General features: G+C 36.1%; 1 protein-coding gene across 1 annotated transcript in view; it reads right to left on the bottom strand.

Moving 5' to 3' along the window:
* MTBP (MDM2 binding protein) overlaps nucleotides 1–18,372 on the bottom strand; it is an 85,457-nt gene that overhangs the window by 14,100 nt on the left and 52,985 nt on the right. Inside the window, exons 16-17 of the mRNA XM_014855295.3 lie at nucleotides 6,760–6,915; nucleotides 3,598–3,693 (exon numbers count right to left, since the gene is read on the bottom strand). Of these exons, the coding sequence (XP_014710781.1) occupies nucleotides 3,598–3,693; nucleotides 6,760–6,915 (252 nt within the window). The remainder of the gene's footprint in view (nucleotides 1–3,597; nucleotides 3,694–6,759; nucleotides 6,916–18,372) is intronic.

Genomic DNA, 18,372 nt, shown 5'->3' with positions numbered 1-18,372 from the left:
TTTTTTTGAGGAAGATTAACTCTGAGCTAACTACTGCCAGTCCTCCTCTTTTTGCTGAGGAAGACTGGCCCTGAGCGAACATCCATGCCCATCCTCCTCAACTTGATACGTGTGATGCCTACTACAGCATGGCATGCCAAGCAGTGCCACGTCTGCACTCGGGATCCGAACTGGCGAACCCCGGGCCACCGAGAAGCAGAACATGCGTACTTAACCACTGTGCCACCGGGCCAGCCCCTAGCTCTTTAATAAAATCAAAAAGAGGGGAGAAAACAGAAAAATACATCCCATTAATAAAATTTTTATATACTAGAAAAAAAAGCTCCCATTTAAATTTGATTAAGGCAAATTTAGTACAAATGAAAAATAAAATTTGTGATCATTGCACAAAAGGGTATACAGCTAAAAATACGAATAGTTTAAATAAAAGGTTTAGCTAAATTCAAAGCTATTTGGGAAACATATCTAACTTTTTGATGGCAAAGGCAACACAATAATCCTCTCAAAAGGAATTCTTTCCTCAAATATCAGAAATGAAAAGCTTGAACAAGTGGCATTTATCTTTTTATGATTCAGTAGTTATCTCTGAGTTGCCTGTTGTTAACAAAATAATTTAAAATTCTTTTCTGAACCACTTAGATTTAAATTACCATTTCATACAGGACTTTTTTCAGAATTGACTCCTTATTGGATGCTGTCGTTCCTATCTGCTCATTTTAAAGTCCTCAAATTCTTATTTCAAATGTTTCTTCCCCACTCAGACAGAAATTGTTCTATCAGTATGTTGTTCCTTGTTATCGCTGAGTAGTATTGCTTTGTATACATAGACCAGCTTATTCATTGTTCTCCTAGTGATGTACACACCTAGGTTGTTTCCAGTTTGGGGCTGTTTATGAATAAAACTGCTCTGTACGTTCTTGTACAAGTCTTTTTGTGATTAGGTTTTCATTTCTCCTTGGCCAATACCTAGTACTGGAATTGCTGAGCCGTAGGGTCTGAGTATGTTTAGTTTTATAAGAACCTGCTAGATCTTTTTCTGAAGTAGATATATGATTTTATACTCCCACTAGCAAGGCACAAGAGTTCTGACTGTTCCATATACTTGCTAATATTTATTAGTCTTTAATTTTAGCCATTCTGGTAGCAGCACAGAATTTTATTTTATGGATGTACTATAATTTATTTAACCAAGACCCTAAAGTTGACATTATTTCCCTGTTTTTTATTTTAAATAACACTGTGAAAAATACCCCTGCATAATAACTCTCACTGTACATCACTCATTTTTTCATTAAGCTAAATTAATCAGATGTTATAAACATTTGCAAGTTTTTCCATTCTATATTTCTTGCTAAGATTATTTCTAATATTTATAGTTTTATTTGCTAGTTTGAATGCTAGTCTCTCATTGTGTTTAAAATTGGAAATGGCTGGTTTAGAGGAAAACTATGCTTTTTGTAGATATTTTATCACTGACCACTTTACAAATTCTCCTACTACTTCTAATAGTCTTTCAGGTCTCTTTTCTGCAAAACAAACAAACAAAAATTTCTTTGGTCTCATTTTCAATACATATAGTTCTTTCACACTCTTTAGTATTCCTTATTTTAATTCATTGGCTAGAACATACAGAACAATGGTTTAAAAGAAAAGTGATTTTCTTGCACCTGACTTTAATGGAGTTTAATTTTGATGCTTGAAAATAAAATAACTGAATATTTTACCTCTAGTGTCAAACTTTACATAAATATTCTTTAAATGAAATAAATTTTATTTAAACATAGCAAGGAACCTAAGCATTCCTACAACGACTTGTTGGGTGTCCTTCCGTATTTTCTCAAGTGTACTACCAGCCACCCAATGTGCCTAAGCTAAAGAAATTCTTATCTCCTCTTTCTCATCCCCAACATCTAATTGGTTTCTCAAGCTCTTTAGATAGCTGTTAAGTTTGTATTCTCCTTCCTATTTTCACCATCTTCAAAATATTTCAGTCCTTCAACATCTCTTCCTTGAAACATTTCCACTCAATTTATCAAAAGACAATGAGATGTTTTGAATGGTGCAAAGCCAAGCATATAATTTCACGCTTAAAGAATAAAAGATTTTACTGCCTCAAAAATAAAGATCAATCTCCCTGCCATGTCAACAATGATCTTCACGACTTCATGATTTGGTCTTATTCAAAAGCAAAAATGCTATTTCCCGTTCTTAGAATCTGTACCTCTGTACCTCGTTCCTCCTCCAGATATTCCCTTTTTCGCCAAGGAAACTCCTATTCATTCTTTCAGACTTAGTTCAGATGTCCTCCTTGAAATTCTCTCAAATTGTTCCTAGAGTTTATTTGCTCCTTTCACTGAGCAGCATTATCTGCATTCCAACACTATTTATTCTCTGCTAAAATCAGGTGTTTCTTTCTTTCTCCTCTATTACAGTAAAGTTGAACCTTGGTGGTATTCATAGGGGATTGGTCCCAGGACCCCTGCAGATACTAAAACCGGGGGATGCTCAAGTCCCTTATATGAAACAGCATAGTATTTGCATATAACCTGCATACATCCTCCCCTAAAGGTTAAATCCTCTCTGGATTACTCACAATACCTAGTACAATGTAAATAATTATTACATTGTATTGTTTAGGGAATAATGGCAAGAAAAAAAAGTCTGTACATATGCAGTACAGACACAACCACCACAGGCCTGTCCATCCACAGTTGGTTGAATCCACGGATGTGGAACCTGTGGATATGGAGGACTGACTGTATACGCATGCTCCTTAAGGGCAGAAAGAGTTGTCTCACAGTCTTTTGTATCTTTAGCCTGAGTGAAAAACTGTCAGTAAAGTATTTTTAAAGTATGTGTACAATAAAGATTCAGTTTACAAGCCAATCAAAGTAGAATGTGTCTGTTCTTCACTGATAAAGTTATTCCTTAAAGATTAAGGAAAATCAAGTACTTTCCCCTTTTGATTTACGGAAAATCAATATAAAATAATGTTTTGCTTTAAGAACGGGAAACGTTTTCCCAAAGGAATCATGGATGTCCTAAAAATGTACTGTAAAGTATATCATCCATAGCATTTCATTTCTTGTGTTCCTAAAAATGGTAGACGTGCATGTGACCTTAGAACCTGCTGATACCTTTAAGCAAGAGAATTCTTTGAAATTTTATTTAAACCAGTCAATTAAAATTCTGTAAAAATGTACACATAATTAATATGTTACAAATTGGAACACATTTCATCAAATAGTTTCTGAGCAATTACAATGTAATTAGTGACCAGGGAATATTAATGTGACCAGTAGTATAAATACATATAACGTAGGGACCAAAATAATTTTGATTAAAATATCTAGTAATTAATAATAGGAGGTTTAAATGCTGTAAAACTGATTAATCATCAAAAAACTTTTTTGTCCCAATAGAACATAAATTGTTTGTTTATATGCTGCTTTGTTTTTTGAGGGTTTTTTGACAAACTTTCTCTTTGGCTCAGGATCTCAATTTACATCATTTTATTATATAGTCACTCTTCACATTTACATAAGATAAGCTATGTCAACAACATGCAGAAGAATATAGTGTAAACAGAAAACTTACTCAATTCCATGATAATGACATACTGAGGCTTTTTCAAAAGGTAACACCCGAAGTTTCCGAGGACTGAGTTCTGGTGTTAGAACAAAAGTCTTTTCCCTGAAAAGAAAAAGGTTTTCCTTTGTATTTAAAGTTTATTTAGTGACAAAGAGAAAGTTCAAGAAAGTGTCTAAAGAAAGAAACCTGACTTCCTCCTTGATAACTGAATCCTAATGGGATAAAAATTGAGTTACACCAGAAAGTGTAAGGAAGAAATCAAGCAGGGTCAGGCCTGTGGGTTTCATCACTTACGTTTCCTGTGCCTCAAGTTTCTGAAGTTATGATGCTACTTATTTCACAAAACTGATTAGGAATGGATAAATCAAGAACAGAATATTATTTGTAATGGAAATTCAAGAAGCAGCATTATTCTTGAAGGATTTTTCTTTTCTTGCTTTAGTGAACTAATGTTTATGCACTTAGTTAAATTCTTTTTTGTGGGGGAATAATTCAAGTCAACTCAAATCTTTGGTAATGAGAGACGTATTTACTCCCTACTATAACACATGGGGGCCCAGATCTTTCTTTACCCAGGAATGTAGTCACCTTGACACTGATGTTAGAGTCAGCAACCTTTTGAATATTAGAGGGTCTAGAGACTGACTGCAGACTTCGGTTCTCCTGAGGGAGGTTTTCAAGCAGCAGGTATGTCAGAACTAATCATACAGTGAGCTTACATAAAATATTCCTGTTCAGCTCCTTCCACACCCAGACCTGCAAGGCTATGGCGAAATTTCAGGAAGAAGAAGGTCACAGCCATTAGATTAAGCTCTCCTGGTTATTTTAATAGGCATCCTCCTCTACCTGAGTCTGGAGGCTCTGTCCTAATGTACTGGATCATGTTCCTGAAGCTCAGAATAGGTCAGATGGGACAGGGAGCATTACGCAACAGTAGTCTCTCATAGTTAACAGGCAGAATGAAATACCAGAGGCTTGAATTCAGAAGACTTGGAAAACATACAGAGAAAGGCAAGCAGATAGTAGAGTACCAAGAATAAATTTCCTATCACATTTTCCCCCTATGGCATTAGTAATGAAATTTGCCACTGAAATTATCTAGGGTACTATGATCAGCATTTGAAATTATGACATTAAAATATAAGATATGCTAAATAGTGAGTCCTAGAAAACAGAATTTATATTCTAATGCATCCACTTAAAGTGTTCCACAAAAAGTAACACTAATAAATTGCAATGACCCCAGTATAGTGATGACTGACTATTAAAGTGTGTAATTTTGTAATATAGAACTCTTCAGGCACGTAGCACTTCATTTCTTTCCTTTACCATCTTGTCTTCCATTTCTTATTTCAATCCCTCTCAGCAACCTTATCTATTTTTGTTTAATTTACATACACATTGTTCTTTCTAAAAGAAACATTTTAATAAATATGTGTTTGTCAATGTTTCATATTTCTTTGGTAGATACATAAGTGTCACCCCTGCGCTGTGTTTACTTTAATTTAGCCTTTCAGATGGCCCCTTGCATAGGTAGATATTTAATAAGAGTCCACAGGTTCTTGATTCATTGCCATGAAAGTTCATCCTTTAACTTTAATGTTAATAGAAGATATATTTGATAACGATGCAGTTCTTTACTAACTTCAAGGAATTATATCAAACTTTCCCAAATATAACATCTATAAAATACAGAAAGAATTAAATATGTCTCCCCTACAACACTGCATCTAGAAAGATGTTCTGGTCAAATGGAGTAAAACCTACATAATTCAGTTTCGGCAAATTCATCTGACTCTGACAGTTCATGCTGGGAAGGGTAATAATCCAAAACTAAACAGATGAAAATGTGCACATACGTCTCCACTTTCTTCACTTTCTTGATCCCCACAAAAAAGGGTATCAATCTCCCAAAGCTAAGAGAAAAGGAAAATTATCCCCAAATTACAGTTTTTAATGTCATTAAGATCATTAAGTCATTAAGACCCAGAGTTATTAAGATCCTCAAGTTTTCAAAGGTGCTCCCTATCTCTCTCTCTAGGGAACTTGAACGTGAAGGCAAAATGCTCTATCATAATTTTGGAGATTTAACTACCCTCAAGTAAATCCTTTCCAAAATTGACCTTTAAAATCAATATTTGCCAAAACAAGCTCTGTAAAAGTGATCCAAATGATCTACAGTTTTTAATGTCCTCTGGAAGGTTTTCAAAAGAATAGATTAACAATGAAAAAGATTGGGGTAGTGGGTTATTATTCAAATCTCACAAGCATTTGATGCTACAATTTTACCTGTCAGTCAGTCAACTTCAGCAACACCCAGTATTGATTAACTAGTTAACTCAGTGGAAGTTGTCTTGCAAGTCAAATTAGTTGCAAATTACTTGTGTAGACATGGAGTTCGCACTTGGTAATGTCACAGTTTCAAAAGCACTTTGATTTCACTTTCCCATTCTCTGCAGGTGAAAGGCTGAGCTTTTTGCTACTACTAGGCATGACTGACAATGTCACGACAAGTAGTGACAAAAACAAAACTGGAGAGTAACACAGAAAACAGTATTTAAAAAAAAAGTTTGCAAGTCAGATTACAATTTTTTCTTAAAAAGTCTTGACCTTTGTATACAAGGTAGAAGCTATGGACTTCTCTAGGGAATATGCTAAGGCTGCTTTTATTATTCCTGTTTTCCTTAGATTCACTACCACAAAACAGTAGGACATTTGGCAAGGTAAAATGCAAGGACTAACGCCAACTGATAAACATTGGGATTAAAGTTGTGAATTTTGCCTAAGTGGCATAGAGCACCAATTAACTGGGAAAACGAGATGCAATGTGTTTTAAACATAATTTCTAGGGGCCGGCCCAGTGGTACAGTGGTTAAATTTGCACATTCCGCTTCGGAGCCCCAGGGTTTGCTGGTTTGGATCCCAGGTGTGGACATGGTACTGCTTGTCAAGCCATGCTACGGTAGGTGTCCCAAGTATATAGACTGGAGGAAGATGGGCACAGATGTTAGCTCAGGGCCAGTCTTCCTCAGCAAAAAAAATGAGGGAGATTGGCGGCAGATGTTAGCTCAGGGCTAATCTTCCTCAAAAAAAAAAAGAAAACCAAAAACAAACAAAAAAATGATTTTTAAAAAAATTAATTGGAAATTATAAGTGGATATAACATACCCCTTTTGAATCTGTAAAGGCTGAAGATCTCCAATTGGTAATCCATCTGAGGTAAAGAATTTCAGCAATTCTTTAGCATCCAACAATGTGATCGAATCCCGTGGACCCTCTTTGTGGCCCAGCAACTGTTCAGACGAATGAGGTAATGAACCAGTTCTGGGAAAATAATGTTATGTAGATTTATTAAAAGTGGATTCGAATTTAGCATACTGGAAAAGCTGATATGAGCAGAAACCAGAAAAATACACACAAAAAATTGAAATACACATTTAGGACAGAAAATAAAGTAAAATCTTTGCCAATCATTTAGTATAAAAGCATATTTTTAAAAATCTGTAAGTCACAGTGAAACTCGCAGTTATCACGTGGACAACGGTACTACTTAACTAAAATAAACCAATTACATTCTTTATAAATGATGGCATGATTATTTAGTAATGCGAAGTTACCAATTCTATAAAATTTAAATCTAAACTCTCTGGTATGTTCTGAAACCCCACAATACTGTAAATTTTGAGGGCAGAGATTGAACGTTCCAATTTTCTATGAACTTGAAAGATTACTTGAAGCACAACCATGAAATGAGACAGTAATCAGAAATACCCCCCAAGTCTCTTCTAGGCATGCTTATGACATTATGAATAAGCACTGAATCATTATTATACCTGAAATATATGCAGGACTTTATACTTTTCAAACTACCTTATATACAATATATTCTTAATCCTTACAAATTTCCTTGAAAAGGACAGAATAGGTCTTATCTCAAAATGACATTAACATATGAAAGTAAGTACTTTGTAAAGTGAAAATTGGCATACCAAGCCTAAAAAACAATCATTATTCCTATTTTTCAGATAGAGATACTAACACACAATAGTTTGCAATACAGACCCAGGGCGACGTGCTGTTTAAAACGACAGAGTCATAACTAGCCTGACTCTGAATTAGATACTATTTCTACTCTATATCATTCTATAAACCCAAAAAGCTCGCCAAAAGTTTTAAAAACTAGAAAAAGGAAAAGAGTTTCAGAGAATGCTAAAGCTTTCACTGAGCACTGAGTCACGGATCATGCCATTGCTCTTTCATCCAAGTATAAATGAAATCTTTCAATAGCTGCATAGAAAATTAAATCCCTGACTTTATATTAATTCAACTATTTCCTGATTATTTTACTACTCAAATCAGGCAGTTTTACTGAAAATTACGATTAAAATGTTGACATTATGGTTTTAGACTTATTTTATTTCTATACATTAAGGATCAATAACATACTGACAGTGCCCCTTTCCCTTTCCTGTTCCCTTTATTTTTAAGTTGAAGTTATAAATCTAATAAAAAAAAGGCAAACAAGAAAATACTCAAATATTTTCTTTGAACTTTATACTTCAGGAGGGCAGGAACTACACGATGAGTTTAATTTAATTTCTATACAGCTGTTCTCTAATGGTGACTCACAAAGCTTTCTTAATATTACTCAGTCATTTTACAGGCTGGATGCAATGGGGAAATGTATCATTTGCATCTTTACAGAACCCTGGACACAGGATATCAAAGCAACTTAAAAGCCCAGCTAGTGATAAATTACGCTACCAAGATATGTCTTAGGTCAAAAACTAAAATAACACCACTTTATTTTTTTCAGTGTTTTCAATCTTACAGAGTGTTTTCTCATGGATTATCTCATTAAATTTTCACAACTTTGAAGTAGAACTGGGATTGTTATCCCCATCTTAAAGATGAGGCAACAAAGTCACACAACGAGTGACTGGGTTTCTCTCAAACCAAATTCTATGACTCCTGAATTTCATTACGCAACAGTCTTTTATTCTCCAGTGAAATCTGTTTTAACACAAAACAATTTCTGAAAATATGCAACATAACTTTTGTCCGCAACCAACAATTTGATAGTATCTCCCTATATCTTAAAGTGTCCACAAGTATTTATTGAGCATTTACTCTGTAAATATCAATGTGAGGCACTGAAAACAGTTCACTGATGATAATTTATAGACTCGTAATCACTGCTCATAATTTGGTGTATATGTGTAACTTGAAGTAAGAGAAAGCAGTTGAGAAGAGTAAAAGGAGATAAATATATCAACTTAGAATGAGGTAGAAAAGGTATAATAAAATAAGTTTCAGGAAAGAAGTAATAACATAGTCCTTGGGTGTTTAAAGAAGGAAGGTAAAATTGAGCTGTAGCATTTACACAAGGCTTAAGGGAAAGGTGCTATTTGATCTAGACTTAAATGACAAACAAGCTTCTTGTTCCAGATGGTGAATTAAAGATACATATTAACCTTCCTACTCAAACTGAAATCACAACGTTGAAGCACTGGACACTAAATTCATAAGAGGTTTGATAAAAGGAAGAAGGAAAATGGTGGATCAAAGAATTCAATGAATTTCAAAAAGGGATAAGCTAACGCAAGTGCCTCAATGAGAACTAGGGAGAAACCTACAAAGGAGATAGAATCCATCTTCTTCGCACCCTAAAAAGCCCCAGGGAGACTCTACACAGAGTCTGGAGAGTGGCAATGGGCAGAAATCAGAATTAAGAACACTACCAGAACAGCTGTTCAAGCACCACCCTCCCACACCCCACTAACCCTCGGGCTTTTATCTGCAGGTTAAAAACAGAATCTGCTCTCTGAAGACCCAAAACTATGTGCCTGTCTCAGTGTCAGTGGTGATGCCCCCAGAAGAAAGCCTCCTTATTTCAGTGTTGGGTGAAGGCTGCCTGCCTTCTGATACCCCCAGATGCCCTAAAGTGCAGCCAGTCAGGCAGGCTCTACCTGTATCTCCCCGCTCCCAACATTAATTCGGGCGAGAGCAGGTGGGAACAGGACTACACATATAGAGAGAAAACATTCTGACTACCTGTATAAAGAAGCCTAGTACTAAACTCTTAGCTATGAACAATCAAGGGCCACTGGATGCTGGAGAAAAACTACACATACGAGAAAAACATCAGAGGAACAAATAAAACAGACTCAAAAGATAATGAGATCACTCAAAGAACAGACAAAAACAGTTAAAAGAAAATTCCATTTAACACCCTTATCGTATCGTCTCAATTCTTATTGACATAAGAAGAACAGGTTGCTTTGAAATAATAGGGTAGACAACAGAAAAAGAATTATTAGTAATTTAAAATATGACTACCAAAAAATTAAACAGAAAAAATGAGAGCAAATGTCAAGGAAATATCCCAGAACAGAAAAGATGAAAAGATGGATTATTGAGAGAAAAATAAAATTTGAATGAAAAATCAATCCAGGATGTTTAACATTAGTTAAAACAGATATTTCAGAGAGAAGAAAGAAAAAAAGAAACTGGAAGGAAGAATATTGTCGAGAAACAATAGAATATTTCCCAGAGCCGAAAAAAAGATAAGTCTTGAGACCAAAACATCTCACACCATGATGACCTCATGTAATTTCAGAACATCAAGGAAAACAGAAAGTTCTAAAAGTTCCAGAGACAGAATAAAATATATATTAAGGAACAAAAATAGATGTGGCAACAGGCTTCTTATTAAGATTAAGATCCAAGAAAATACAGACCCAAGCAAGAAATGTGATCAAAAGAAATACCAGGATAACAGTTGTGCAGGTAGAAAGGGTCAGTCCAAATTAGAGTAGGAAGTCAAGACAGGTGCAAGAAAAATGACTTCAAGAAGAAAAATAATTGTCTAGTGCAAATAACATAAGGTTCAGAGGTAGAGGGACAAAAAGTAAAGAGAAATAGGGGTGTTAATTTCCTCATCTTTCACAACAGGAAGTTAAAGGATATCGTCTAAAATTGATGGGAAATCAGGCTACTTGTTAGCCTGCATAGACTGGGTGCCTTGATCCTCAACAGGCAGGCGAGTGTGTCCAGCTCTGTGGAGCAGGTCCTGTGTGAGGACCAGGTGAACTGTGGGGCACATTGGTGGAGAGGTGGGGGTCCTCTGCAGTGGGGCAACTGCGTACATTCCAGGCGATCAGGAAGTGTGCATGGACCAGGGCTGTGTTGAGAGTGTGTGTGGACCTGTGGGGGGGGTGGGGCTTATCAGCGGCAGAAGACCTGTACTTCACAATCACCCACAAAGAGGACTGACTACACCTTCTAAAGCTTGAAACAATTGGGTGCTCCGGTGCCTAGAGCCAGCGTCACTCAGCAGCAATCCTAAGAGAGCTGACAACAGCCTTGCAGGCCTGAGGCCTACAGCAACTATAAGCCCCTGAGCCTAGCAACCAGCTACACTGGCTACATACTCAATTAACAGGAAAACTGAAACAGAAGTGTGCTATCAGACCTTGTAGCCAATAGTGCTGGGGCTCCCCAGACCCAATTTACAAACAGCCAGCCAGTAAGGAAAAGACTAGACTCCCTGGATACCTGCAGGAAGAGCAACTGTGCCACAGTAGAAGGACACAAGTAGCCCACAAAAGGGGTCACTCCTGGATCATTTGGACTGGTGATGAGGGAAGCACACTGCTGAGCCTCAAAAGGCATCTCTTACATAAGGTCACTTCTCAAAGATCAGGAGACATAGCTGACTCACCTAATACATAGATCTAAGCACAGAGGACAAGGCATAATGAGGAGACAAAGGAATACATTCCAAGTAAGGGAACAGGACAAAACCACAGAAAGAGAACTAAATGAAACAGAAATAAGCAACCTACCTGACAAAGAGTTCAAACAAAACCTCTTAAGGATGCTCACTGATATTGGGAGAAGACTAGATGAACACAGTGAGGATGTCAACAAAGAATTGGAAAATATAAAAAAGAACGAATCAGAAATGAAGAATACAATATTGGAAATGAAAAATTCACTAGAGGGACTCAATAGCAGAGTAGACAAGACAGAAGAACAGATCAGTGAGCTACAAGAAAGACTAGAGGAAATCACCCAAGCTGAACAGATAAAAGAAAAAAGAAGTAGACAGAATGAGAACAGTCTAAGGGAACTCTGAGACAATATCAAGGAGACTAGCATTTGTATTATAGGTGTTCCAGAAAGAGAAGAGAAAGACAAAGGGGCAGAGAATCTATTTGAAGAAATAATAGCTGAAAATTTTCCTAACCTAAGGAAGAAAACAGACATCAACATACAGGACGCACAGACAGCACTAAACAAGATGAACCCAAAAAGGCCCATACCAAGACACACTGCAATTAAAATGTCCAAAATTAAAGATAGAGAATCCTAAAAGTGGCAAGAGAAAGGAAATAAGTGACATGCAAAGGTAAGCCCACGAGGCTATGGGTGGACTTCTCAGCTGAAACCCTACAGGCTAGAAGAGGGTGGCATGAAATGTTTCAAGTACTGAAAAGAGAAAACCTACATCCAAGAATATGCTATCCAGCAAAGTTATTATTCAGAATGAAAGGAGAGATAAAGAGTTTCCCAGAGAAGAAAAATAAAATAAAATAAAATAAAGGAGTTTATCACAAGAAATCAGTTCTACAAGAAGTGCTGAAGGGACTTATTTAAGTGGGAAAGAGAAGACCACAAATAGGGATAAGAAAATTATCAAAAAAAAAAAACCCCCAAAAACCAGGCAATAAAATCACTGACAAAGGCAAAAATACAGTAAACGTAGCAGATCAACCACCTATGAAGATCATATATAGGTCAAAAGACAAAAGTACTAAAATTACCTATTACAATGAGAACAGGATAATGGATAGACACACACAAAACAAGAGATTAGATATGATTTCAAAAACATAAAATGTGGAAGGAGGGGAGTAAAAGAGTAGAGCTATTAGAAAGAGGTCAAGCTAAAGAGAATATCAACTCAATACAGATTGCTATACATGTAGACTATTATATAGAAACCTCATGGTAATCACAAACCAGAAACCTATAATGAGTAAACAAATAAGTCAGAGGAAAGAAATCAAGCATCTTACTAAAGAAAGCCATCAAACTACAAGGGAAGACAGCAAGAGAAGAAAGGAACAGGGAAGAAGTACTAAAACATCCAGAGAAAAACAGTAACAAAATGGCAATAAACACATTTTTATCAATAGCTACATTAAATGTCAATGGACTAAATGCTCTAATCAAAAGGCATAGGGTGGCCAATTGGATAAAAGAACAAGACCCATATATATGCAGCATACAAGAGGCACTCTTCAGAACTAAGGACACTGACAAACTGAAAGTGAAAGGATGGAAAAAGATATTCCACGCAAAAGGCAAAGAAAAGAAAGCAGGGGTAGCAATACTTACATCAGACAAAGTAGACTTTAAAACAAAAACTGTAACAACAGACAAAGAAGGGAACCACATAATGACAAAGGGAACAATCCAACAAGAGGATTAACACTTGTAAATATCTATGCACCCAACATAGGAGGACCTAAATATATAAAGCAACTATTAACAGATATAAAAGGAGAAGTAGACAGTAACACAATACTAGGGGACTTCAACACTCCACTTACACCAATGGATAGATCATCCAAACAGAAGATCAATAAGGAAACACTGGCCTTAAACAACACATTAGACCAGATGGACTTAGTAGACATATATAGAACATTCCATCCAAAAACCACAGAATACACATTCTTTTCAAATGCATATGGAACATCCTCCAGGACTGATCACATATTAGGCCACAAAACAACTGTCAGTAAATTTAAGAAGATCGAAATAATACCAAGCATCTTTTCTGACCATAAAGGTATGAAAATAGAAATCAATTACAGGAAGAAAATCAGAAAAACCACAAAAATGTGGAGATTAAACAAAATGCTACTGAACAACGATTGGGTCAATGAAGAAATCAAAGGAGAAATCAAAAAATACCTAGAGACAAATGAAAATGAAAATACAACGTGCCAAAATCTATGGATACAGCAAAAGTGGTTCTAAGAAAGTTTATAGCAATTGAGGCCTATCATAACAAACAAGAAAAATCCCAAATAAACAATATAACAGTGCACCTAAAGGTACTGGAAAAAGAAGAACAAACACAGCCCCAAATCAGCAGAAGGAAGGAAATAATAAAAATCAGAGCAGAAATAAACGAAATACAGACTAAAAAAAAAAAAAAATAGAAAAAATTAATGAAACCAAGAGCTGGTTCTTCAAAAAGATAAACAAAATTCACAAACCTTTAGCTAGACTCACCAAGAACAAAAGAGAGAAGGCTCAAACAAATAAAATCATAAATGAAAGAGGAGAAATTACAACAGACACCTCAGAAATACAAAAGATAATAAGAGAATATTATGAAAAGCTATATGCCAACAAATTGGATAATCTAGAAGAAATGGATAAATTCTTAGAATCATACAACCTTCCAAAACTGGATCAAGAAGAAGTAGAGAATCTGAATAGACAAATCACCAGTAAGGAGATCGAAACAGTAATAAAAAACCTCCTAAAACATGAAAGTCCAGGACCAGATGGCTTCCCTGGTGAATTCTACCAAATATTCAAAGAAGACTTAATACCTATCCTCAAACTCTTCCAAAAAATTTAAGAGGATGGGACGCTTCCTAACTCATTTTACGAAGCCAACATTATCCTGATACCAAAACCAGATGAGGACAACACAAAAAAAGAAAATTACAGGCCAATATCACTGATAAACATTGATGCAAAAATCCTCAACAAAATACTAGCAAATTGAATACAACAATATATTAAAAAGATTATACATCATGATCAAGTGGGTTTTATTCCAGGGATGCAGGGATGGTTCAATATCCACAGATTGATCAATGTGATACACCACATTATTAACAAAATGAGGAATAAAAATCTCATGATCATCTCCAGAGATGCCGAGAAAGTATCTGACAAGACACAGCATCCATTTATGATAAAAACGCTAAATAGAATGGGTATAGAAGGAAAATATCTCAACATAATAAAGGCCATATATGACAAAGCCACCACAAATATCATTCTCAATGGAGAAAAACTGAGAGCTATCCCTATAACAACAGGAACCAGACAAGGATGCCCACTCTTACTACTCTTATTTAACATAGTATTGGAAGTCCTAGCCAGAGCAATCAGGCAAGAAAAAGAAAAAAAAAAGGGAGTCAAATTGGAAAAGAAGTGAAACTGTCACTATTTGCAGACAACATGATTTTATATACAGAAAACCCTAAAGAATCCACTAAAAAAATTTTAGAAATAATAAATGAATACAGTCAAGTCACAGGATACAAAATCAATATGCAAAAATTGGTGCATTTCTATACACTAGCAACAAAGTAGCAGAAAGAGAAATTAAAAATACAATCACATTTACAATTGCAACAAAAAGAATGAAATATCTAGGAATAAACTTAACCAAACAGGTGAAAGATCTGTAAACCGAAAACTATACAACGTTGTTCAGAGACATTGAAGAAGACACAAAGAAACAGAAAGATATCCTGTGCTCTTGGATTGGAAGAATTAACATAGTTAAAATGTTCATACTTCCTAAAGCAATCGATAGATTCAATGCAATCCCTATCAAAATTCCAACATTTTTCACAGAAATTAAACAAAGAATCTTAAAATTTATATCTAACAAAAGACCCTGAATAGCCAAAAGAATCCTGAGGAAAAAGAACAAAGCTGGAGGTATCACACTCCCTGATTTCAAAATATGCTACAAAGCTATAGTAACCAAAACAGCATGGTACTGGCACAAAAATAGACAAATAGAACAATGGAACAGAATCGAGAGCCCAGAAATAAACTCACACATATATAGACAGCTGATTTTCAACAAGGAAGTCAAGAGCAGACAATGGAGAAAGGTGAGTCTTCAATAAATGGTGTTGGGAAAACTGGACAGCCACATGTAAAAGAATGAAAGCAGACCATCATCTTATACCATGCACAAAAATCAACTCAAAACGGATTAAAGGCTTGAATGGAAGACCTGAAACCATGAAACTTCTGGAAGAAAACATAGGCAGCATGCTTTTTGACATCGGTTTTCAGCAGCATATTTTCAAGTACCATGTCTGACTGGGGAAGGGAAACAAAAGAAAAAATAAACAAATGGGACTACATCAAACTAAAAAGCTTCTGCACAGCAAAGGAAACCATCAACACAAGGGAAAGACAACCTAACAATTGGGAGAAGATATTTGCAAACCATATATCAGATAAGGGGTTAATATCCAAAATATACAAAGAACTCATACAGCTCAACAACAAATAAACCAACAACCCAGTTAAAAAATGGGCAAAAGATCTGAACAGAGATTTCTCCAAAGATCTACGGCTGGTCAACAGTACATGAAAACATGTTCAACATCATTAGCTATCAGGGAAATTCAAATCAAAACTACAATGAGATATCACCTCACTCCAGTCAGAATGACAATAAATTAACAAGACAGGAAACCACAAGCGTTAGAGAGGATGTGGGGAGAAGGGAACTCTCATACACTGCTGGTGGGAGTGCAAACTGGTGCAGCCACTATGGAAAGCAGTATGAAGTGTCCTCAGAAAATTAAGACTGGATCTACCATATGATCCAGCTACCCCACTGCTGGGTATTTATCCAAAGGACTTGAAAACACAAATGCACAAAGATACATGCACCCCTATGTTCATCGCAGCATTATTCACAATAGCTAAGACTTGGAAGCAACCTAGGTGCCCATCAAGGGACAAATATATAAAGAAGATGTGGTATATGTACACAATGGAACACTACTCGACCATAAGAAATGAGGAAATCCAGCCATTTGCGATAACATGGAGAGACCTTGAGGGAATTATGCTAAGTGAAATAAGTCAGAGGGAGAAAGGCAAATACCATATGATCTCATTCATAAGTAAAAGATAAAAGCAACAAACAAACACATAGCAACAGAGATTGGATTGATGGCTACCAGAAGGGAAGGGGGAGGAGGGCAAAAGGGGTGACTAGGCACATGATTAGGCACATGTGTGTGGTGATGGATCATAATCAGTCTTTGGGTGGTGAATATGATGTAATCTACACAGAATTTGAAATATGTTATGATGTATGTCTGAAAGTTACATAATGTTATAATCCAATCTTACTGCTATAAAAACAAAAATTAAAAAAATAAATAAATAAAATGGAGAAAAAAATACAATAAAATTGATGGGCAAGAAACTGAAGTTCTTTGGTGGGTAACATGTCCTTTTCTCAACCTTCTTTCTTGATTATCTCCTTCCTCCTGACCTATAAATGTTCCTCCTAACCTATAAATGTTAGAGATCCTCAGCGGGTAGTCTTAAACCATTTCTTTTCTCTACATGGTCTAACCAAGTGATCTCATACACTCGCATGTATTTAAAAACCCCTTTTGATGATAACTCCAAATTGACTTTCAGATTTCTCCTCCAGTCTACTTGATATGTCCACTTGCATAATCCATAGATCAAACTTAAATTCCTAAAGCAGAACGCTTGATTTTCCCCCCAAAGCTATTCATACCCCAACTTCCTACCAGACTTCCCCATCCCATAAATGAGAATACCAGTTACCCTGTTGTTCAAGCCAGAAATCTAAATTATCTTGAATGCCTCTTTCCCTATCCTCCACGTCCAAACCATCACAGGGAGTTTTTTTCCAGTTTACCACAAAAATATACCCCAAATTTGTTCTCTACTACTACTCTCATTGAAATCAAAGTTCTCCCTCACGTAGCCTACAGAAAAGAGTACCTAACTGATCGCTCTATTCCTAGTATCTTCCTCTTGCAATCTGTGTGTCACAAAAGAGCAAAACTAACTTTGAAAAATCAGATCACATCACTTTTTTTTTAATTTATTATTTTTCCTTCTTCTCCCCAAAGTCCCCCAGTACATAGTTGTGTATTCTAGTTGTGGATCCTTCTAGTTGTGCCACGCGGCACGCCGCCTCAGCATGGCCCGATGAGTGATGCCATGTCCATGCCCAGGATCCGAACCGACAAAACCCTGGGCAGCTGAAGTAGAGTGCGCAAACTTAACCACTCGGCCACGGGGCCGGCCACACATCACTCTTTTGCATATAATCCTTCAAAAGCTTACCAATGCACTAACAATAAAATCCAAAATCTGTATGATGAACTATAAGGCCCTGTGTAACTAAATGTACTTCACTCACTTGTCCATTAGGTCTCAGCTCAAATGTAACCTCAGAAAGCATCCCTGACCATCTACCTCATCTAAGTTACCACCACTTCTGCCCCCTCAACAAATAAAATTATCCTCCCTCAGTCCGGTTGCTTGTTTCATTCATTTACACATAGAGTAACTTATTATAGTTACTTGTCTGGTTACTTGTTTTCTGTTGACTGTCTCTCCCCTTAAAAGGTAAGATTTAAGAGGAGAGCCTGAGACATAGCTGGTGCTCAATAAATATTTGCTGCTATATAAACAAAATATTATAGTAAGTCATAAATGTAATCAATAGAAGAGCTAAAAATAAAAACATGATTTGCAATGTTTGGGAGGAGGGCAATGTGAGAGAGCTAAATTCTTCTTTCATTCCATCATTCAACAATTATGGAGTGAGCGCTTACTACGTACTGAATCAAAAAAACAAAAACAAAACAAACAAAAAGCTCTGCCTCCTCAGGTTAATTAATAGGTACTATCCAAACATATAAGAATGTAAAGCAG

This window comes from Equus asinus, chromosome 12 (genome assembly GCF_041296235.1).
Source record: "Equus asinus isolate D_3611 breed Donkey chromosome 12, EquAss-T2T_v2, whole genome shotgun sequence".
Classification (NCBI taxonomy): domain Eukaryota; kingdom Metazoa; phylum Chordata; class Mammalia; order Perissodactyla; family Equidae; genus Equus; species Equus asinus.
Note: the sequence above shows the minus strand (reverse complement) of the source record. Positions and strands in the feature narration are given on the sequence as shown.